The sequence below is a fragment of the Eucalyptus grandis genome, chromosome 5 (genome assembly GCF_016545825.1).
Source record: "Eucalyptus grandis isolate ANBG69807.140 chromosome 5, ASM1654582v1, whole genome shotgun sequence".
Classification (NCBI taxonomy): Eukaryota; Viridiplantae; Streptophyta; class Magnoliopsida; order Myrtales; family Myrtaceae; genus Eucalyptus; species Eucalyptus grandis.
The window spans coordinates 52,988,519-53,012,499 of NC_052616.1; the positions used below are offsets into that span (position 1 = coordinate 52,988,519).

The 23,981-nt window shown below is 39.2% G+C and overlaps 1 protein-coding gene and 1 long non-coding RNA gene across 2 annotated transcripts; one reads left to right on the forward strand and one right to left on the reverse strand.

The window, feature by feature from the left end:
• Window positions 1-14,522: 14,522 nt before the first annotated feature.
• LOC120293256 (putative cysteine-rich receptor-like protein kinase 35) lies at window positions 14,523-15,428 on the reverse strand. The gene is made up of 2 exons (XM_039312298.1): window positions 15,180-15,428; window positions 14,523-15,070 (listed from the first exon to the last, which is right to left on the reverse strand). The coding sequence occupies exons 1-2, from the start codon at window positions 15,325-15,327 to the stop codon at window positions 14,766-14,768; spliced, it is 453 nt and encodes a 150-aa protein (XP_039168232.1). The 5' UTR covers window positions 15,328-15,428; the 3' UTR covers window positions 14,523-14,765.
• A 3,248-nt stretch (window positions 15,429-18,676) lies between these two features.
• Window positions 18,677-23,134, forward strand: LOC120293258. The gene is made up of 7 exons (XR_005551003.1): window positions 18,677-19,014; window positions 19,162-19,285; window positions 19,351-19,457; window positions 20,452-20,856; window positions 21,296-21,427; window positions 21,616-22,647; window positions 22,736-23,134. It is a non-coding gene; the product is annotated as an uncharacterized LOC120293258 (long non-coding RNA).
• Window positions 23,135-23,981: the final 847 nt, after the last annotated feature.

A 23,981-nucleotide genomic window follows, 5' to 3' on the forward strand; every position in this document is an offset into this window, starting at 1 on the left:
TATCAAGTCGAAATATAATACTCAGAATTCGTGGTCCAACTGGATAAAGGAGAGTTCAGCAATCTTACTGAGAGACTCTCTAAGATAATAATTCTGGTCCAAGAAAATACAGCCCTTGCAACGGAAAAAAAAATCACCAAATTCAGGACCAATGTGTCCTTATGGTCGCCCAAAAACTTTGGACGGCATTTTCAACCACGACCAGAAACCTACGCATAATAAAGAAAAAAATTTCAAGTATAAGCACACCGCGGAAAAGAAGGAAAAGAACAGGCAAGTATCATGTGCTGGTAGTTTTTGGTGCTTTGAATGGTTCTGAGGAACAAGGCGCTCGTTTTTTCATGTACCTTCATCTGTTTTTTTCCCTCTATAATTTTAGAAAAAAAAAGATTAGCATTACCAGTTGATATGTCAGACAATTAAGATAAGGGACCCTCTGTTCTATACATTGTGAGAAAATTAGTTGAAGGATTTTGTCTTCAGCACGTCATTAATAGGCGGTCTATTTATTTGAAACAGTAATAAATAGATCAATTCTCAAAGCTTCTTTTTTTTTCCTTTCTATTTTCTATATTATAATAAAGTTCCCCAGTTTAGGAATTAGATTGATAACTTTTTACAGAATAGCAAGAATTCAAACCATTAAAATAAGAGACGAAAATGCGCCTAACTCTATATTTAATAGTATACAGTTTTCTATGTGGATATCCCACAAAGCAAAAGAAGGTAACGTGAGAGATCATACTAATCCTTCATTCTTTTATCCAAAACAAGGCCAAACGTGACACGTTGCCTAGAGATGCAAAGCTGGCAATATTCCACTCAATGGCCCCATTTGGTTCAGCATTCCTAAGAGACTTTTAGCCCCGAAAGCCCATTGGAAAAAAATTTAGGTGTTTGGTTCAACATTTGGAGGTGTCCTTGGCCAAATACGGCCTTTGAAATGCAAGTCCACCTCTACTATTCATCTGTTGACTTCTTCTTTTTTAAACCGATCATCTTCCCTCACCCCAACCGCCGTTGATCAACGACGGAGTTTCATTGGATTTTAGTTTTTATTTTTTAAAAAATAATAAAAACCCTTTGCAAATTGTTGGGTTCACCTTCTTCTTTTTTTTGTCATTTTTATCTTTTGACAATCAATTGCCCAATTTTTTATCAATACACTAGAATGATCATTAATTAACGAAGATGATTAATACTACAATAATTAAAAATATATATTCAAAGTTGAAAACAAACCTAAAAGAACCCTAGGCCAAAAGTTGAGCTTTGCATCTAATCTATAATCAAATTCTTTCAATATAATTTTTAAATAAATTTACTAATATATATCTTTTACATTACTCTCAACATGAAAATGTAAAAGGTTATATAGTCATTGTTTCTTTTTTTGCAATTTTAAAAATACTAAAACTAAAAAACTTAATTTGGTCACACTAAAAGGCTTTTCAAATATATGTTTACCAAACAGTCTAGCATTTCGGAAAACCCCTTTACCTCAAAGGTATTTGCATTCTCTTAAGGGTATTTTCCCAAAGCCGAACCAAACGGGCCCGTTGACTGAATTGAATGAATCAATGGACTTCATTTTCACGAAAGAAGAATGGTTTAAAAAGCATTTTTCCAAACACGATTTACTATAAGCGATCATTTCTAAAAATATTTTCAAATCATTTATTTTTTCGCAAAATAAATAAATAAATATTATATTTGAATAATTTAAGCCCCTAGGCATATTCCAAAGCTTTTTAAAAGGAAAATTGTCTAAAAAGTCTGAAACATGTTCAGTTATAAACCTTTCAATTATGTCAATTTAGTCCTAAATTTTTTGATGATTTATCAATTTAATTCTAATTTTTTTTTACGGTTTACCAATATAATGCCTCCAATAAATATCAAAATAATAAATTTAGGACTAAATTGATAAATTGTCAAAATGTTTAGGAATATATTTACACTTTTAGGACTAAATTGGCAATTTATCAAAAGATTTAGAATTAAATCGACATAATTAAAAATTTTAAAACTATATCGATCACAGTTTAATAAATTTATGACTTTTTGAATAATTTTTTTCTTCTTAAATAAAGGGAGATGAACGTTATGAAGTGGAGGCAGGCTGGGCCACGTTGGGGGGGAGCTCATGTGGTGACAGTAATTTGAGAAATAAAGATTCTGTAATGCCTAAGTAAATAGTGCCATCATGTTGAATTGATTGTCACTTCGACTCAGTCAAATATTCTGCGCTTTTGGCTGATTACTGTAGCGAGGAAAAAGTTAAGAACTACTACATCTTCTTTGATATAAAGGCTCATGTACGAGCTTTACAAAGAAATTTACTTTTATAATCACCTTAGTCAATTCTAATTCTAGCAAATTTCTTATTCTGCATCTCTAATTCTTATACATATTTTGATAATAAATCTCTAATTGATGTGCAAGAAATAATTTTTGGTAATAATTATTTAAACTAGTATCCATTTACAAATGGATTCTGTTATGTATTATGATGTGACTTAGAAAAAGATTAATAATGTAGGATACCTATTATGATATAAAATCTAATTTTTCACTCATATTTGACAAATAACAATATTAAGAGATGAATAAAAAAATCCATCATCACGAAAAACAAGATTATGCAACATAATTAATAAATGAATATAATAAAGTTACCCATGGAAGGAAAGAACATATTATTATTATGGCTATAAATATCTCCTAGAGAGGGGTGAATAGGTGATTATGCGGAAATGAAAAAATTTAAACAAATATTGGAGCAAGACTACTTTTGATGAAATGGTTAGATTTTACGAGTGTACAATTCTATTACAATAATTAAAAGGAGTGAGGGATAGAGAATTGTATACAAAAAATTATAATGTTTCAACTTTTGCAAGCCTACGTTCACTCTCTTGCGCTACAACCTATTGGCTAGAATCTACTGATAAGAATCGATCAAAGGTTACAAGAATTGAGCCAAGAACACTAAGGTTTATGTGACCCACTCCTCACACACTCTTAACCTCTAATAGGTTATATAATTTCACTCATAGAGACGAAAGTAAAAGATCTCAAAACACTCTTCAGACTTTGGAATTAAAAGCTTCAATTCTTGTAAATACAAATTCTTAATTCTGTCAGTTTCGAAACCTCTTCTTATACTCCTCTTAGTCCAAGCTGTCCATTGGAGATATATCCAAGAGGATTAACCAGCCAATCTATCCCTTGGCCTGAATCTGGTTGAGAAGATTTGACTAGTTCAGGATCGGCAAGGGTGAAGCTTCCTATATGTTCTGTCGCCTATATGGCAATTCGAGTTTCCAAAGGTTAAGTGCTTAGAATTGGAAAGAATGTTTCGCCTATTAAAAGATATTCTAGGAAAGTTGAATATTCAATGAGTATTAGGAAGACTTTTCTTTTGGAACTCCTTATAAATATGATAGAGAATCTAACCAATTGCAACTAGCCGTTACATGAGCATTTGACTCCTTCCTAGCCGTTGGACAAATTATGTAAGGAAGGGAAATGAGCCACGACTCAAATTCTGAATGATATTGTTTGATCATATCTCATTAGACTTTCCACCTGAAAATAATTTATATCGGAATCAAATTCTTTAAGTTTTGTCAATCATCAAAATCAATTAGGGAATGTTTTCTCAACACATATTATTAAGAGGGTTTTGCCACATGACTGCACATACTATAAAAATGTGATGACTTTTGTGATTGACAGGTTGTGTGCTACACATTTTGACATAATCTTTGGTCATTTTTCATGAGTACACAACGAAAAGTAGCATATGTCAACAAGTTAAAACCCAAAACAATGGAGCTAGATTTATTAAAGCTAGTTTTTTGTTTTTTTCAATCAGTCCTACTCTACTTCTACTATAATGCTCACTCGCAGACTTTTACCCTACCTCCTTGTAGGATGTGGGAGTCGAAACCTACATTTTAAATTAAATCATCATCATCCTAATTCCTCCTAAGAAGGTAGGGATTCGAACCCTCCACCTCCCCCTAAAAGTGGCCACTGGGCCAAACCCCAGTGGTTTATTAAATCTAGTTTACAAAGCTATTTTATTGAGAGATACGTGAGATTAGGAGCAATTAACTTAAGAAATGGTCATATAAAAGAAATCATCAATAGCCTAAAATATGATTTAATAAATTAATTGTATAAAATAGTCTTAATAAATCTATTATTTTCCTAAATCAAACCCCCATGACATTGGCTTTGCAATTTAATATCTTGGTTGTGCATATAAATCAGATGTATAGAGCAAACTCGATTCCTTGCAGAGACTATTGATTCACATTATTAAAATGGATATTTTCGTACTTAAAAAAGAAAATACGAAAGTCGTAGAGATAATATCAGGAATAAGAGGAGTCCACTAGACATGGGGGAAGCTCGTCAAAGATTCCAGAATGATTGTGCACTTGTAACATAAAAAATGAAAATCGTGCTTCAAAGTCCTGGTGAGACTTTTGGGGAAATTAGGAGGACGAGTTAGCTTATTTACCAAATCAAATATTAAAATATGAATTTCCTTTTATTATTTTCCATTAAAAAGATCTCCGCTTAATGTTTTGTTTTCTAATTGAATGGGTATATTTTGGTTTAACAGTTATGGAGTGGACATATGCATGAAGAGGTGGATGACGCAAGTTCAATAATTCCTTACAAGGAAAAAAAGAAAACCTATATCTTCCCAAAAAGAAAAAAAAATAGACAAGAAAAAAAATTCTTCATCGTAATTGATTGGTGAATTTAAAAGAAAAGAAGAAATTGTATTATGTTACTCTAACTTTTACCATCTCAAGTATTATGTTCAAAGTGCCATATAGCTTTTTCTCTCTCTCTCTCTCATGCGCGCACACACTTGGTTAAATATAGGATGGTGTCTGCTGTATAAATTCTTCTTTACAATAATGATTGGAGTTACCCAAGAAAAGCTCAATGGAGTTAAAGATTAGTTCCCTAATCGAGCTAAAGCTACTAGAAAGTACAGTACCAAATGTCAAAATCGGTCCTAAAATCTCATTATAGACAGCTTGTAGATCATCGACTGTCCTTGGTGAGGGTTTTGCAAACCCTATCACCAAAAACGACAAAGACAGTTTGACTTCCTATTCCCAGAGGACACCAATTACGTGCTCATCCCGTCAACTTCATGATCAAAAGATTGATGGGGGTAATCTAATTAAATACCAGGACAACTAACTAAAAAGTTAAATCAAGCAATCAAAGAACTAAGAAGACACAACTGCATGAAGGAGGATTTTAGTCATACCACCATTCACTAGGGGTACAATTCAATAATTGACATGCTACTTGTGGATTCCTTCTATTCAAGCTTGTTCATTGGGGCAAGCTTACTTTCGATGAAGAAAGTTGGATGTCGAGGCAATGGCGGGGTAATGGAATTACCGCTGAGCATGAGGATTACTGTGGCCATGGTGGGTCTAATAGTAAGATCTCCTTGAATGCATAGTAAGAAAATGTGCAAGTATCGAAGCGCTTGAATATGGAACTATGATAGCTGCATCCAACACTTGCAAGGGTGTGCCCTCCCTCCATTGATTCCACACCTGCAAGAATAAGTTCAAAAATCGTCACAGAATTGTCGCACTGATTCAATGACTCATCATGCAAGACATCTGAATTTTGTAGAAAATCACATATGAACAAGGAACATAACAAAAGCCACAAGTATTTTTATATGCTAAAATGACTAAGTTTTTAGAAAGGAATTTCAATTTCACTTGACCAACATTACAAAGAGTGCGGTTCCAATATTTGTCGCAGTAGCATGGAAAAATTCACATAACTAGCAAGATATTCATCCCCATCCAATTGGTGGTTGAAGTTACTCCTCTTGCTGTTGATCTCTAGTAGTATGCCGAAGCTATAAACATCGGATTTTGTTGAGAACTCTCAATGCATTGCATATTTTGGAGACATGTAACCACTGCAAAAACGAACATTAGTCATATGTAAATTAGGATTTAGATTCAGATTGTGTAGCATCCTTAAATAGATCAAATGAGCAAGTCTAGCATCCAATCACAAAGTCAAATTTATTCAGACACTAACACTTACAGAGTCACTACAATTTTATTTGTGTTAGTCTGAGTTTAATCAACTCCAAAAATTCTATGCCATACCAAAATATGAAATCTTCGGGTTCATTTTACTATCTAACAAGATATTGCTATATTTTAGGTCATGATGGATGATCTAGAGATGAGAATCTTCATGTAGATATAGTATTTTTGGAGCAATCCCAGATAGTATTTTATAACGTAATGACCAATCCAATTGTTCCCCTTTTGTCGAGATCTACATCGTTCACCAAAATTCGTTAATGTTCTAGGATGTGACACCTATTCAAAAACTCAAGGCGAACCTCATCACACAATACCAAAATATATTTAGAGTTCATTTGGTTGGACTTTTGAAGAAAGCCATTGGGAAAATATAAAGGACTTTAAGTTGAAGGGGTTTTTTAGAATGCAAATTGTATTTGTTAAATTATAATTTAAAATTACATTGTGAAATACCTTTGAGCAAAATAGTATTTGGAGAGATTATATTTACAACGGACATTTTTCATTAAAAAAAAAATTCATCAAAAGAAAAATAAAGGAATTGGCTAGCGATCGAAATCTATCGCTGATGGCCGACATCTAACTCAAGCTGCCTTGAAACAACCGGGGAGGGCCGCTCGAGTCGGGCGACCCCCAGTGAGGGTTGCCGGAGGTTGGTCAACCTAGATATGGGGCGGCGAGGTTGCGTGACCTCTAGCAACCCTATCACGACCTAGATCTAGGGCAGCGAGGTTGTGCGATCTCCGGCGACCCAGCCATGACCAAATCTGGGTCGCAGCTGGGTCATCGAGGGTCGCGCGACCCAAATTTGGGGCGTTGAGGTCGTGCCACCTCCCAAAACCTAGATCTAGGTTGCGACGAGGTCTCTGGTGACCTAGATTTAGGTTGCGGCAAAGTTAGTGACCCAGACCTCGCTGCGATCCAAATGGCATGGTGGTCGTGCCACCTCTTGGTGACGGTTGCTTGCATCGCGAACATGCTGACCTTTTTCTAGTCGTCGCCTGTCGCTCACAGCCTCGCACAACACGTTGGCCAACCTCAATGAAGAAGAAGATGAATAGTCCAATGACGATGGCAAAACTAGAAAAATAGAGAGTGAGTGAGGATAGTTTTGTAAGAAAATAAAAATATGAACAACACCCTACTTGTATGTCGACAAAGCTGAAAGCCCAAGGCACCCTCAGACCTACCTTGGGCTTTCAGCCTTTAGAATGCCAACTTTGGCCTCATAGGGATTTCAAGTTTGTTCCCAAACACTCAATACTTGGCCCAAAGGGCTTTGAGTGTCCAAAGTGCCTTATAAATGGTACTTCCAAACACACCCTTACTCTCATTTATCAAATGTAGCTCAAGAAAAACCAATAATCAGTTGAAAGAACAAAAACAAAAAATTTCAAGGTTTCTGTAGCTAGTGAAATTTTGATTATTTTATTTCAAGCAAATTGTACATTAAGCACATAAGAATGTTAAACTACAACGTACCAAATAAGAAGTAATCAAAGCTTATATTTGGCACAAAATCGTAGGCACGCAGTATTCATTTCCCTCCAAGCAAGATTAGAGTAGTTGAACAAGGTTTTTGTGTTGAAGCTGTCACGCCCCGAACCCCGAGCGCGCGCACATCCCACTATGGTCAATCAAATATGCGACATCCCAGGATACGTCGCCGACCCATTCATTTATTTACGCATGCGGAAGCGAAACAAACCCCTTAACAACATTTAACTTGGGATAAAAATGCAGGCAATCAATCACAATACCAAACACTCATTTACAACCACCAAGGGTTTAAATACAACACTGGACTGCCTACAAAATAGACCAGCTCAAAAAAAGGGGAATTATCCTAAAACCAGCTAGCAGGACACGTTCTCCAATCCTTATGACTTCACCTCTGCAACTCCTCAAGGCCAACCAAAGCTATTTGGTCGCTCCGTCCACCGTGGACCTAAAATTTTAATCCCACAACCGGGATGAGACAATGTCTCAAAGAAGTTCAACCCCTAAATCCCTATTAGAAAGAAAATACGCCAAGGGTGGCCTAGCCACATCACACGAGAACTTACCTCGCCTCGGTTTCTTCCCGCAGTTAACACAATTCATATAATTCAACCACGTGCAATTATGATAACCAAACAACTGTTGCACAATCACATTATCAGAACAATTCAACCACTTGGATCGTCTCAACGATCAATCGACTTGGCCGATTACATGTCACTCTAGCAAATCAATCATTGCCTCCAATCACGACCCTATAGGAAGGTTTAACAACCAGTGGCAATCACGGCCCCACTCGGCAAAATTAGAATTAGTGGCATCACGGCCCCACTTGGCACAACCTTTAAAAGGTGGTAGATCCCGGCCCGATGGGCACGACCTCTAATAGGTGGTAAATCACGGCCCAGTTGTGCGCGACCTTTATCAGGTGGCAAATCATGGCCCCACTGGGCACGACCTCTAATAGGTGGTTAATCACGGCTCGGTTGGGCGCGACCTTTATCAGGTGGCGAATCACGGCCCCACTGGGCACGACCTCTAATAGGTGGTTAATCACGGCCAATCTCCCATCAATTTCGACACTTGGGATTTTATAAAGAATCCCTATTTATCCAATCACACTCCATTTGTCACATCCATTCATTAAATTCAAATTCTAAATGCACAAAGAATGATCAAAGACGAAATTCTAAGAAAATAAGGTCCCAAAATAATTTTCGAAATTTATTAAATAATTAAATTTATTCGAAAATTAATTAAATAATAATATCCATATTTTTCACGATCCACACTCGATTTATAATATCCAATCATCAATTTCAAAATCTGACTACACAAAGAATGACGGCACGAAATTCCGAGAATTTAGGGTCTTGACAAAATTTTCGGAATTTAATAAATAATTAAATTTATTCCGAAAATAATTAAATAGTAATATTTTAATAATTTCAAATAATGATATATTATTAAATTATTTAATAATTTCGAGATATTTAAATAAATCAAAAGTAAATCCATTTATGTCAAATCAATGCTTATTCTAAATAAACCTACTTACCCTTAATTAAGCACATTTTAAATTAAAACACCACCTTAATCTAATCAACTCTTAAATAACCTAAACTAACAACCTAATAATACTTAACATAAACTAAACCTCCCTAAGCATAATTAACCCTCTAAGCGAGGTTTAGTGAGCTAAACTCACCGGATTAGTGAGCTGAGCAGACCAAAACGACGGGGACGCCGAGGGGAACAACTTTCCTCAAAGCGGGCCAAGCTTCGAGGCCGGGAAGCCGGCCAAAATGGGCCAAACGTTCACCTGTCATACCCATTTTCTGCAACCTCTCGCTCGTAGCTGGTTGAGGCGGATCCGGGGCTGAGGTGGCAAGGCAAGGCCGGCGGAGGGCAAGCGGGGTTGAGGTGAGTCGAGGTGGTGGCGTACGGTGGCCGAAGGGAGCTCCGGCGGCTCCTGCGCGAGCTGAACAGCAGCTCGGGACGACGAGCTGAGCGAGAAGACCACCAAGACACGCGGCCAGCAGCGGCGTGTGAGGACGGCAGCTTGACGACGAGACAACGCGGGGCAAGGACGGCGTGTGGCGAGCGACGGCTCCCGGCGACGTCAACTGTTGCTTCTGCCTGGCGTTCTACCAGATTTGAGATCTCGAGCAGCAGACGGAGGGGGAGAAAGAAGGCAGAGCAGCACACACGCAGGCAAGCGAAGCGACTAACGGCGGACGAACGGTGACGGCGAAGCCTCTGACAGACGAGCGTGCGAGTGGGCGAAGGGGCTGCTCCGGTTTCTTCCTTGCATTTTTTGGTCTTCACACAATGAAGATGGAGGAGAGAGGCGACGGGAGAGAGGAAGGAGAGAGGGAGGAGAGAGAAGGAGGGGACCTTTTTTTTTTTTTGTGCTGGAGGAATCGGCTTGTAGCCAACAGCCGCGCCGTAAACCCCCAGGTGACACTTAAGCAAGATGACCCACCACCCCTGAGTCACACTTAATACACCTAGCGCCTCCCCTAGGTTTTGAACCATTCACCTCTGGGCTGAGGATCAGCAGGGCCTTATTCAGTGGAGCCACCGCGGCCGGTGTTTTTTTTTTTTCTCTTTCTTTCATCCCACAAAATGGCCCACCATGACATCATCAAGTGATGTCATACTCCACTATCTCTAAACCTCCCATAATATTTTCCAATGGTTGCAATTTACTTTTTTGCCGGGGCATAAAATCTTGTACGTTCAATTCTTCAATTCTATTCGGTTCTCTTCCAATTGAATCAAATTGAAGTCCATAAAATTAATCCAATGTCACCACACTTCAATTCACATATTCACTTGTCCGTAGAACTAACTTAAGTCCCAAAAACACGACTTAAAGCAGGCCTACTAATTTCTCGAGCCAAATTAGCCATTCTTTGATTTAATTTGCTGAAAAACTCTGATTGCATGAAAAATCTTCCAAAGATGATTTAATGATCCTAAAATTATTTGTGACACACCCAGACTCTTAATTTATGAATTCGATCTCAATTCCACGGTTAGATTCACCTTGGCACGATACTAGCGCGGCCCAACCTACCAGGTAGCCTTTAGAAATTTTCATGCATTTAACCTGTGGTTGATCATCTCAAGCCACAATGTAAATCTTTGAAACATTGGCGACTTTCGGTTGTCGGGGAAATCTCAAGGTTTCAAATACGAATACAAGATACCCAATCGATAGAAAAGTCGGTTCAGTGCCGATCGACAAGAATTGTGCAATCTGGTGGAATCACCCACACCTGATCACATGCCTCTGTTGAGTCGACCTATCTCCGATCTCTAATCGATTTTTAATTGTGCTATAATGACCCTTGCAGATTAGCTCAGTCGAAAGATCGCTTATTGGTCAAATTCTCGAGTCCGATGCATTAGAATTTCTTAACGGCTTCACCTGATACACTAGTTTTCACATGAGTAGCTGACTCAAGGAAAAGAACTATATGCGTGCCAACAAAATGCCCGTCTCAATTTATTGAAAATATAATTAGGAAATCGGGATGTCACAGAAGCTTTGCAACTAATAGAACTCTGTTCTTAAATTCTTCATCACCTCGTCTTGAGCTTTAAGATAGCCTCTTCATTGCAATTTGTTTTCCACTAGGAAGTCTACCCTAAATGATTTTGTGTCTTCATTTAATTCCTTATCACAACTTCTTAGAAGCTAACATAAGAAGGCTTTACATGTTTTTTTTCTTCAACATCACTATGTTCAATACAATTTATATGTAAAGCATTTTGAATTGTTTCTAACAGTTTGTAATATGTACTTGGAAAACTTCACCAAATCCACTTTCACCCAACTTTTTTCCATGAGAGAAATCATTTGTTGCAGCTTGTGTTGTAGCCAAATCAAACTACAAGGACTCCATGGTGGTAAGTTCATTTGCACCAACATTATAAAACAACTCATTTTAATTAAAAATTAAAATAATAATGTTGCTTTTTATAAATAGTAATGGATATGGAGTTGCCAATGCTTGGGGACATTTATCACAATGAAGAGCATCGGTTAAACTGGCATGTTGTGTCTCCCTACCCTAGGCAATCTTTCCTCTCTAGATCGGTCATGAAGAAAAGCAAAAGGAAATAAAATCATCAATACTAAAGGAAACAAATGAGATGAATCTTATATCACGATCACTTCTTCATGCTAAGGGTGGTGTTCATTGTGGTGCAAATGCTACCCATTCTTGGTGGGAATCCTTAATGGTTAGGACTACTTTGAGGCCTCATTCTAAGGTTAGTAATGATGACTTTATATCGTGTTGGTATGGTCGGGGTGTCCAAAATGTGCACACGTGAAAATTTCTCCGTTTTTTCTTTGCTTTCTCATTTCTTTCGCGGACAAGCCCACTTTCTCTTTTTCCTTCCATTTGTCACCGCCTTCACTAACTTTATGCCCATATCTAGGAGGCAACTTTGAAAGTAACTGAATTGTGGCTATTGAAACATAGGTTTGGGCTTTTGGAAACATGGGCCGAACCCATCTATAACTATTGTATATTCAATCAGGTTGATCTTGACTTCTGCGATGACACGAGCTCCAAGAAAATATTAGGTGGGATTGTTTTTCTATGTCATCAACAAGACACTCCATTAATGGGCTACCACATGTCCTAGTGAACCTATTAATTCAATTCTTTTCTCACCTCCTTTATTTCTCTCTACTTCATTACCCTCTCTCTCCTTTCCTTCCGTCCTTCTGCATCACACCATAAATCAGGAAATGCTTACACTTTTTTAACAAGCTATGCAAACAAAAATGTGCACAGCAAGATGACCAAATTTATAAGGAAAATTCACAAGCAAAATCCCTTGAGCTTTTGTACAATTCATTAGGAATCAAAGTTGAAATTAAAGCTTAATTAAATTTCTTTTCCAATTCTCTGTTTCTTCAAGGTTATTAAATGAAATGGAAGGTGAACATGCTTCAACTTGTAGAAACCTTCATAAACTCATAGCCGACCTCGAAAACACAAACACCTACACTTCGTAGAAACCTTAAGCCCGAGCCTTCCTCTCACTCATTGTTGTTTTTGAGAACATGAAGCGCATCGACGCGATTGCTAGGTTCAACGACCCTTATAGAAGTGCATGTCAGCAACTCCTTGCTCTATGACCTCGACACCGACCATCAATGTCCGGTCTCCATGAACTTCGATTGGAGGCTCTACGGTGGTGACCTTGATTAGAGTGGTAAAAATTTGATGCCATGAGATACAGAGAGAGAATTGGGTCCTACTTGGACACATCGCATATTATTAATGGAATGTCTCATTAACGGTGTGGAAAGACAGTCTCACTTAACGTTCTCGCAACTTGTCTTTATCAAAGACTAGTCCACTAAACAATTGGTACAAATTTCCAGAGGATATTGTACAATATTATCTTATAAACGACAAAAGAGAATGGAGTAGATAAGACAATGGAGAAAGTTAAAAATACAATGTTCAAAGTTGGTGTTCTTGGAGACTTACTGATCTTATCTCGAGTCGAGTCTCTGCGCATTCCGCTCTTGAAACAAAGTGTCAAGCCCTTATCTTTTCACTTAGACATCTACTCAGCCAATGCCTCCACAACGCTAATCTGGAGGTCGAATTTGACTGTCTTCATCTTGTCGAAATCATGAAGGGTCTGCGATCGCCGCCGTGGGAGCTCCGATCTGTGCTCAATGAAGCTTTCTTTTTGCTTTCCCAGTTTCGTAACCTCATGATGCTCCACTGCAGACGAGAAGCAAATCTAGCTGCTGATTGGGCTTCGAAGGCCCATCTCTACAATTCGACCCAGAACTGGAATCTTTTTCCCCTGTTCATTTTGCTTGATCTAGTTTATGCTGATGCTTTATCTTCAAGCTGTAATCTCACGTCTTAATGAATACCCGTTGCACTTTCGACCAAAAAAAAATAAAAATCGGTGTTCTTTTCCATAATGAAAAGTTATGGCCAAGGTCAAAGCAAGTCCAGAATATTGACAAGACAATCTTTTGAATTGCTTGCAATGAGTGTGAATGTTAAAAAGAATTCCGAGTGTTTCCGGTTCCTTTTTCCCACAAAAGACATGCCGCTTTTTTGGAACAATTGTTAGGGACTTTGAGTTATACTCCTTGAAATCCGCATTTATATAAAAAAAGAAAGCACATCCACATTTCACCCAATAGTAATACTTTGTTCAAACCCAGATGATTAATCACATTTATCGCAAATCCTTATAGTTCCATCAACCATCTATGCACAGTTCTTTTGTTGAAGCCGTCAAATAAAGAAAAGAGTTCTCTGAACTTTTGTTATTTCCTTTTCTTCCACAAATTCTTCTTTTCCTTTTCTTATCTTTCACTTCTTCTCAATTCCATGAGTAATGCCACTGCCCTCCTCCTTATGTGATAAGAAGGCGAGCTTGAGCAAAGATGGGCTTATGCAATGCAGAATCGAAATGTCGATAATGGTGAGGCACGGAAATAACGCGAGGGTCGTGTAAGTCGTGGTGGAGGGGGGAGGTGGAGAGAGAAAGAGGATGATCCCAAAATATTTTAAATACGTTACTGTTGGTTAAGCCATCAAAACAGGTGTGAAAGAGAATAAGATAAATGGTGACCAGTGAGGATGGTCCCCCATTGGCGTAGTATGGGGGTCATTTACATGGTCAATTGCGTGAGTTGCATTCTCATGTTCAGCGATTCCCTTCGAACTCTGAACTTTCTGTGGCCCTTTGAAGATCGAGGAATTAAGGAAATATGCGTGTAATATCGCTTTGCCGTACCATTATAATCAACCACCAACCATCATAATCGAGTAAAGAAGTCGGAGATGCAACGGAATATATTTAGAGATGACATTCAAGACCTCGATTTCTAATGAATGTGATGGAAATAAAGCGTGCAGATTTTATTATCACATATCATGAAAATACTATGAGAAAATCTTCACAATGAAGTGAAACCCTCAATAAAGATGGTCCTTTCTAATTAATCATTTCTTCATATGAGGAAGAACTTCCATTCGCATATGAATAGATTAATATAAACGACCATATTAGCCTCGATGAGAAGACACCGTAAACCTCGATGAGAAGACACCGTGTTTACTTGTTGTTCGTTGATGATCACCCAAATTCAGCCCCAATGATAGACCTCCCGGTGGATTTGTTCAATTCCAGTCTCCCAGTCCTACTGGAGCAGAAAGCCGGTTGGGGCAATTCAAGAGTAACAGAGCAGCTGTTCAACTCATGGACTATGTCCGCCATTGTGGGCATTGTGGGTCTACGATTTGGATCTTCATGAGCACATAGCAAACCAATTCTAAGGGATCTAGCAACTTCGGCAACTGAATACCTCTCTCCAATGACCTTTCTCCAATGACGGGATCTAACACCAACAATGGCGTACCGTCTCTCCAGTTTTTCCAGGCCTGAAAATAGTTCATTGAAAAAATTTCTCAAGACATCGAATTTGCTTAGTTTAACCATTTTCATTTTAGTTAAGGAGTCAATTCGTGCAACTTACGTAGCAAGCAATACCTTCGCCTTTGTCTTCCTGGTTGAAAAAGCTATTCTTCTTACCAATAATGAGCTCTAGAAGTAGGACACCAAAACTATAAACATCGTAGTTCACTGAGAATTGCCCATTCATCGCATACTTAGGTGACATGTAGCCACTGCAAACCATTATGTATTAGTAATATAAGCATAAATAAGCATAAAAAGCAAAGAACAAAGCATGACAACACTTACTAAGTCCCCCCAATTCTTTTGATCATTGTTAGTGTTTTGGTCGATCCCGAAAATCCTTGCCATGCCAAAATCGGAAATCTTGGGGTTCATTTCACTATCCAACAATATATTGCTTGATTTCATATCACGATGGATGATCCGAATTCGAGAGTCCTCATGTAGATAGTGCATTCCTCGAGCAATCCCACATGCTATGTTGTAATGTATCGACCAATTCAAGTGCTTGCTTTTTCCAGGATCTGCATGAATCCACAATTGAAATGCAGGTTATTTTTGGTTGATAAATCCTCTTGAATGTATTCTACGCAAGGAACTAACTTTAGGTTGCAAAAGATACAACATAATCTAAGGCTAATGACATATTCGCCTCAACAGAAAAAGCAATAGCTTAGTAAAATCTCAAAATGATGATGTACCAAATAAAAAGTAGTCAAGACTTTTATTCTGCACAAACTCATAGACAAGCAGTTTTTCTTCACCCTCTAAGTAGAACCCGAGCAGATTTTTCGATGTTGAAGCTTCAGAAGCAATGTGACTTCGTTCTTAAATTCTTCTAAACCTTGTCTAGAGCTTTGAGATAGTCGCTTCACGGCTATCAGTAGTCCATTAAGAAGCGTGGTTAGTATTTTTATGTTTAAGTACACCTGAGTAGCTTCTGACCACAACTTTCAACTTTTCAAAGTGGCGAAATAAAAAATCTTCCAAGTTTTTTTTAACAAAAAAGATGTTTCAAGTGTGATAACTAGCTATACCAGGAAAACTTCACCGAATCCGCCATGACCCAACTTGTTTTGACAAGAGAAATTGTTTGTGGCGGTTACTATGGTGGCTAAATCGTACAGCATGGACTGGGAGTTCGTAATTTCTGTTAGGCCTACGCAAAGAAATAACACCAGATGGTCATTTCATTAAAAGAATAGAAAAGTACATCCTGCCTACACAGTTTTATCATTCTGTCCAAGTAGACGGCGGCAGTACATATTTCTTACCGATTCGATCTCCTTGGATGACTTCATGTCTGTTGGTCGCATTCCTCCGACTGAAACGCCAAGCGAGGAAGAGAACCACCGTGGTTGAGATGACAGAAAGGGCGACCACGATGATTATCACAGTAAATATATTGCTTCCGACTGCATATGAGCAACCATATCTCAATGGCATCAGTTTATGGGATATGACTGGATGAGATTTCAAAATTACCATAAGCCAGAGCAAACGTGAAAAATGGAGAAAAAGAAAAAAGAGTACACTATGTGAGCAAATGTCGAGAATAAATGATGTTGAGAGAATGTATAAGAATATGCATTGACAAAGTAAAAGCAACCTTTTACGAATTGTGATCTAAATAATCTAATTTCACAAGCGGATATGAAGCCCACCATGTTCAATAGAACAAAACATTGAATTATTTTCTTCGTCCATCCTATAACGAATTATTTTTTTTCCGAAAAATCATGTTGACAGAATGTGTAAGTATTCGTGGAGAAAGATTTGAGGAAGGATATTTAAAAATTCAGCATCATAATCTCAATCTTTCTTACCTTCTACATTTTATTTTGTGCATTAATTATTTACATTATTAAGGTTATTTTCACTTGTCAATGTAATTTAAAAATACTCTATACTTATTTGTGGGTGTCCTTGTTCGGATTTTAAGAGAGAGAAGGAGACAAAAGAGAGTATCTAATGAACACGGAAGTATTTAATTAGAATAAAGTTAGATTTTCCTATGAAGTAAAAAAAAAAAATCTCATTGATGAACAAAAATGGTAGCTTATTTTGTCAAAACATATTAAGGCTCAAAATTGAAAAGCTCAGAAAATATTTTTCTAAAAGTGGTCATTTGCATCTCTTAAAATAATTAGTCAAGGGAAATTGCTTTCCACCTTTGTGGATAATTCGTTCGTTCATTTTTATAAACAAAGCAAACCTTTATAGGGTGCGTTTGGGAACCACTTCCCAAAGCCCCTTCGGGGTCCAAAGTCCTTTGGGCAAAAAAAAAGGCGTTTGGGAAAAAACTTTGGAAGGCACCTGGACAAAATGCTAGCATTTTTAAGGCTGAAAGCCCAAGGCAGGGGGACTCGCCTTGGGCTTTCGGCTTTCTCGGCATGCCCACGCGTTCTTCGTTCACTCTTTTTTTTTTTCCAAAATTGTCCTCATGAATTTTTGTTTTTCCGGTTCGTGCCCTTGGATGAAACACTGTTCATCTTCTCAGGGCCGACGCCGCATGCTGAGGACGCCGCGACCTAGCGATCGTCGTCGGAGAGTCGGACGACCTCCGCGAGTCGCGGCGTTGCCGGCGACCGTCGCTTGCCGCACCGTGTGACCTCCGCGGGGAGCTCGCCGAGGCCGCGCGACCCATCTGGTCGCAGTCCGGTGGTCGCGACCAGATCCGGTGCCGGAGGCTCGGCGCGACCGATCGGGTCGCGCGACCTTGCCGCCCGGATCTGGGTCGCGGCGGCGTCGCGCGACCTCCCGCGACCTCGCGCCCCAGATCCGGGCGGCGAGGTCGCGCGACCCCGTCGTGACCCGGATCCGGGCGGCGAGGTCCTCCCACGACCTCGACGCCTCGGATCTAGGTCGCCGAAGGTCGAGGCGGCGTCGCTCGACGCGCGGCCCGCCGCCCAGATCCGGCGTCGCCGGAGGTCGAGGCCGCGTCGCGCGACCTCGCCGCCCTGCATCCGGGGTCGCCGGAGGTCGCGACGGCGTCGCGCGACCTCGCCGCCCCAGATCCGGGGTCGCTGGAGGTCGCCGGCGGTCGCGGGAGGTTGCCGACGGCCGCCGCCTCGCCGGTCTTTTTTTTTTATTATTTTTTTTAATAATTTTTTTTATCACAAAACTCATTTGTAAATATGTAAATTCCCCAAACGCTATTTTGCTCAAAGCACTTCACAAAGAGCTTTTAAAGTACAATTTGCCAAACACAAGTTTGCATTTTGAAAACATCTTTAAGTCAAAGATTGCATTTTCCTAAAGCGCTTTACCCCAAAGTGGTTCCCAAACGCACCCATAAAGATGCTTTTAGAAATAAATGGAGTCTTAAGTAAAATGGTTTTTCTATAAAAGGAAAAAAAGAAGAAGAATAAGAGGAGAAATGAAAAGAAAGAAGGTGAGAAATGGAAGAAAATATTGGGTGCGACAGGGGCTCCACGTCACCGTGCGCGAGCCCAATCAGGATGCGACACGTGTCACCACTGGAGCCGGGTCCCGCTTTTGTTTTTAGCCAAATTTTTGCCTTCTCCTTCTCTCTCTTCATTAATGGCCGCGTCTCCCGCCCTTCGCATTTGAAGTGCCCTTTCTCTTCTGTCTTCTCCCGCGCGAAGTCTCTCTCTCACAAAAATCGCTCGATAGCATCCGGCACGACGCCTCCACTGTCCTCGAGACAGCTGCACAAAGAGGCGCCATTTTGAAAAAAATTCAGTCGGAGCCGAGGAGCAACCGGTGGAAGTGGGAGGTGAGCTGCTCCTTCGAGACACTCCCTCGACCTCGACCTCCGCCTCCTTCGACGCCGACGACCAGCACCGGCCGAGCGCCCCCCTCGTCCGGCGGTACTCGATCTCCGCCGCCGCCCTCGCAGCTCCCGCTGGCCTCCAAGGTCCAGTGGCTCGCAAACAATGTCCAGGTTTTCCGAAACGCTTCGATCGTCTCTCGCTCTCTGTTTTGGCTCCCGATTAAGTTGGGGGATTTGCCTGTTTCGAATTTTTGCTTCTTGCTTCGGTCGATTCCTTCTCTGTTGCCAAACTCTGAGAAGAGCGATTTCCGGATGCAGCTTGCGAGGCAGGATTACTTGGAGCTGAGACAAGAGGCTAGCGAAGTGCAGGAGTATTCCAACGCGAAGCTCGATCGAGTCACGCGCTACGTCGGCGTTCTCGCCGACAAGATGCGGAAACTAGGTGAGGCGGTGCGGTGTCTGTTGTGCCTCGACGCACGTTTGCTTTCTCATTTCGGTTTTTGACAGGTTCTGTGCTTTGTGTCAAATCAAGTCGCCCTTGAAGGTGAGGCTAGGATAGCACCGCTCATCAGTGAGAAAGAGGAAGTTGTTCAATGAGTTGTTGACGTCCAAAGGTCAGTCTTTGGTTTCTTAATTGAGTTCTCCCACTTTCCACACGAAGCACGTGGAGCGGAAGTACTTGGATATGAGCAGATAATTCAGAAAATTTATAGTTTGAATTGCAATTCATTTTTGGGATGATGTTCCTGTCGGATGGATGGGTAGAGATAGCTTGCTTGTATGGCAATTTTGCAGTGTGTAGTAGGAGGACAAAACTTGAGTTTAACAAGTAAGATCAAGTTGGAATATGACTGATAGAGTTTTAGCGATGAAGTGCAGATTAACTTGAGATAATAGCTGCCAGTTTGTGATGCATTTTTCTGATCGTTGTTAGTCTGAAAAATTGAGCTGTTTGTTAGTTCAGGACTGATTAAGCCTCAGAGATTCGTTAATATGTAAATGGAGACTAGATATCAAGAACGAAAATGATTTTTTACTCTGTGTATCTTCTTCCTCCTCTGTTAGGATCAGTTTGATACTTTGGTTACATAGAAATTGAATCTCTTGGATTGAGCTTATGGAAGAACTCCCAAGAAATATGATTTTCAGACAAGAGTCCAGTCACCCGTGATATAATTTCCATTTGGACTCCTTTCACATCATCAATTCACCATTGATTGCCCAATCACTAGATTGGTCGACCTAAGTTATACTAATACTGTTTAAGTGAGAAGGACAAATCATCTTCAAGCCATTTGGTTGGCTATGAGTGTAGGAGGTGCACACACGTTAAGTAACTGTTTGGTTTAGAAGTTGGGCTATTTGTTAGTTAGTTGCTGAGGGACTATAGTTCAATTGGTTACTCTCTAACGGAAGCACAGAAATCGATCAAGATAGGGAATTCCTCTGTTCTTTGTGTGCTCTCTTCTCCTACTATAATAATTTGTTTCAACAGCTCTTCTCTTCAATTTCCAGTCCTCCCTTTTTGAGGCTGTACGAAGTTTTTTGGTCAGAAATTTATGGGTATTTTCCTTTCCTATGATGATTTGAAGATGCTTTTAATTTCAGGGAACATAAAGGTATTCTGTCGTTCGAGACCATTATTTGAAGATGAAGGTCCCCCTGTTGTAGAATTCCTTGATGATCTTACTATCTGTGTTGACACTAGTGATGAGACCGGTACCAATCCTAAGAAAGATTATGAATTTGATAGGGTGTATGGACCTCATGCTGGACAGGGTGAGCTAGAAAATGATTAATTTTGTTACATAACAGGCAGCATTTGAAAATTTTTTGGTATATACTAGCTACATGGCTGGTTTGCATGGAGGTTTGTTATCTTACAGTAGGACTGGTGCATGTGCAGTTGATATATTTAATGATGTTCAACTGTTGGTTCAATCAGCTTTGGATGGATTTAACATGTCAATATTTGCTTATGGACAAAGTAACTCAGGAAAGACGCACACTATGGTCTCTCTCTCTCTCTCTCAGACATGCTCCCACTGAATATTCTCTCCCTATGAGCTAAATATCCAAATATTTAGGTGTGGCTTTTTAGATAAAGTATTTTGTTTTTTATTCTTATTGCATTCAAAAGGGTACTGATCTGGAATGAGGATGTGTTTTGTGAATTATGCATGTATGGCTGCCATTACGGGCACGGTCCATTAATGCAGATACTTCTGTCAGATATCTGTCTTATGTCATGTCTGAATTTAAGGAGCTAAAAGTTCTGCTGCTTGCATTTCTTAGATCTGATTATCATTGGTTTGATCTTTGGCAATCATAGTTATCTGAACAGGGGACGGGGGCCTTTGTAACGTTATGATGAACCACGTTCACCCACCATGTCATTCCACAAAATTCTGATATGGAAGTTGACATGATGGTGTTTTTTGATGCTTTTCAGGAAGGATCTAGCCATGATCGTGGTCTGTATGCTCGTTGTTTCGAGGAGTTCTTTGATTTTGTGAATTCAGATGCAACTGCTACATCTAGATATGACTTTTCTGTCACAGTTTTTGAACTCCACAATGAACAGGTTTCTTTTCTTTTTTACTCACCATAAATAGCTTCAAGTTAGGTGTTCTGAATATGTACATTTTGTCTTGATGTAATCGTGCTTCCACATGCTTATTTATGTACGTACGAGATTTGGTGCATGAATCAGGAACGAATTCATTGAAAATCTGCGTGGGATCTTCGGATTTTTTTGTCGAACTTACACAGGAAAAGGTCGACAATCCATTGGATTTTTTGAAGGTTCTGAAAGACATTTCAAAGTCGAGGAAATGATGATTTGAAGTTCAATGTTTCTCACTTATACGGTTTGAATTCTACGCACCCTCTCTTGTTGCTTTTCTGGGTTTTGTGCTTTCTTGATATATTATGATGACAATGTTAGCTAGAAACTTCATTATGCTGAAGGGTGAATAACTGTGCAATTTTTTCATTTTGAAAGAATTCAAAAATAATTCGTGAGGATACAAAGAATGAAAAATAAATCTGAGCAATTAGTACAGATATACCGTAATGTCTACTATTATCAATTACCCTCTTAAACAGATTCAATTGATTGCGGTGCCAAGCTTCTGAAATGAACAATGATGTTTTCCTTAGATATTTGGAAAAGCATTTGTTCATACCTTTCGTAATCAGAGTTTCAAGCCCCTCTTGGCTGCTTTATCACCATTAGATGGATTAGTTTGTTTGGCTGAAATTATTTATAGGTATTGCATGGAAGAGGATGCTACTCAACCTAGTTGTTTACTTTAAGCTGAACACTAGCGATACACATGATAATTACAAAATTTTATACTTGATTAAGTACACGGCAGTGACCTCTAATCCTCCCATGCCCAAGCCATTGTTCAGTTTTAATTGATACTTTTTGACGCATTCTCTTGTTATATAATCAGGATCGTGACAATCCATATATCCTACAACTTGGTTACTGGAGAAAACCTGTATAGCAAGCTTTCTCTTGTTGATTCAGCCTCTTTTTACTCGTGGGCCAAAGTGAAAGGCATTTGACTTGTTTGCTTCCTCTATTGTTTTCATGGGCTGTATTGGCTTTTCATATGTGAGGGCTTCTACTCCATTGACTAAGTTTTTTTCTTATATTTTTGGGTGATTATGCAAGGTGCTCTTCACTTTACTTCTTTCATTTGGTAAGGATACTTTCTCAGATTTCTGACATGCTTATCATTCTTTTTAGATATCAAGTCCATTATCGAAAGGAACCACAAACATGCCATCTCGGTACATTTCTGAGATGAAACTTGCTTTTTGTGATTCTAGACTACACCATGTTTCACATTGTCCATTCTTCCATTGTCGGTTTTTCCAGGACAAGTAACAACAATGTTGGACGTACTCTGGATGTTGTTCCTTCGCCATTAAGTGCTGAAAAGTCTGCCGGTTCAGTTGCTCTGGTCAAAGCAAGTTCTGAGAAAGTTAAAACTAGACCAGCGGGGGAATACCTGACTGCAGATGCTGCGTGAGGCAAAATGCTGCTCGGAACTGCTCTAAAACTTGAGGAAAACAAGCCTGTAATCCCAAAAAAGGACTAACTGTTGCCAAAAGTCGAGAGAGTTCTCTTCAAACAAGACCAAGCCAATGTCATGCTTCTACACAAGATAAAACATGTTGGATTTATTTCTTTTTGGAATTTGTTTTGTGAATGCAAACATGTGTCCTATTACCAGGGTTGCATGTTTTTGTTTCTTTTTTTCTGTTTAAGAACAAAAATTTTTTTTTTGTTCTCGGGAACAAAAAAATAACAGAAACACGTTTGTTTGTGTTTTTGTTCAAAATTTGATTTTTTGTTCTTGGAACACAAAAAGAACAGAAATGAGAAACAAAAAAATTGTTTCTTGTTCCAAAACACTTTTGAAGAAACACTTCTCTCTTCTCTTTTCTTCTTCTTTTATTCTTTTTTTCTTTAGCCGGTCGCTAGTCTCGGCCATGGCCGGCGACTGGTTGTCGAGGGCCGGTGACGCTGTCAAGGGTTAGCGACCTCGCCGGAGCGTTGCCTGCCCCCGGTGAGGTCGAGCGTCGCCGGCCCGGCGAGGCTTCGCCTTGGTTGGGTGAGCTCGAGCTCGCGAGGCTCACCGGTTGAGCCTGCCGGATCCGGGCGAGGCTAAGCTTGCCTAGCCACCGCCCCTAGGAAAAAAGGAAAATAAAATAAAAATATTAAAAATTAAAAGAAACAAAAAAGAATATAAATTTACCAAATGTGTTTTTATTTATTTTTTATTCCCGAAACAAATTTACCAAACACATTTTTTTGGTAAAAAATTGTTTCTCGGAACAGAAATACTTTTTTTTTATTTTTGAACAGAAACGTTACCAAACACACCCTTAATAGTTGAAATATGAATTGTAAACATTAGAAGATGAAATATTCATTTGTTAATGTAAGTAAATTTCATCTTGGTTTCTTTACTTTGTGTAATGAGATTCATTTGTCAATTGCAATATGAGGAGAATTTTGATGTTTGATTCATGAAAGTGGTATCTCCATGAAGACTTTTCATGGTGACGATAATTCAATAGTTCAAGAGAATAAATTATAAATTCAAAGTGCAATTTCA

Coding starts and splice junctions, on each gene's coding strand:
- LOC120293256 (XM_039312298.1), bottom strand. CDS start 15,327: ATGGTTTGCAGTGGCTACATGTCACCTAAGTATGCGATGAATGGGCAA. Junction 15,071..15,179: donor CCAGGAAGACAAAGGCGAAG/GTATTGCTTGCT, acceptor AACTATTTTCAG/GCCTGGAAAAACTGGAGAGA.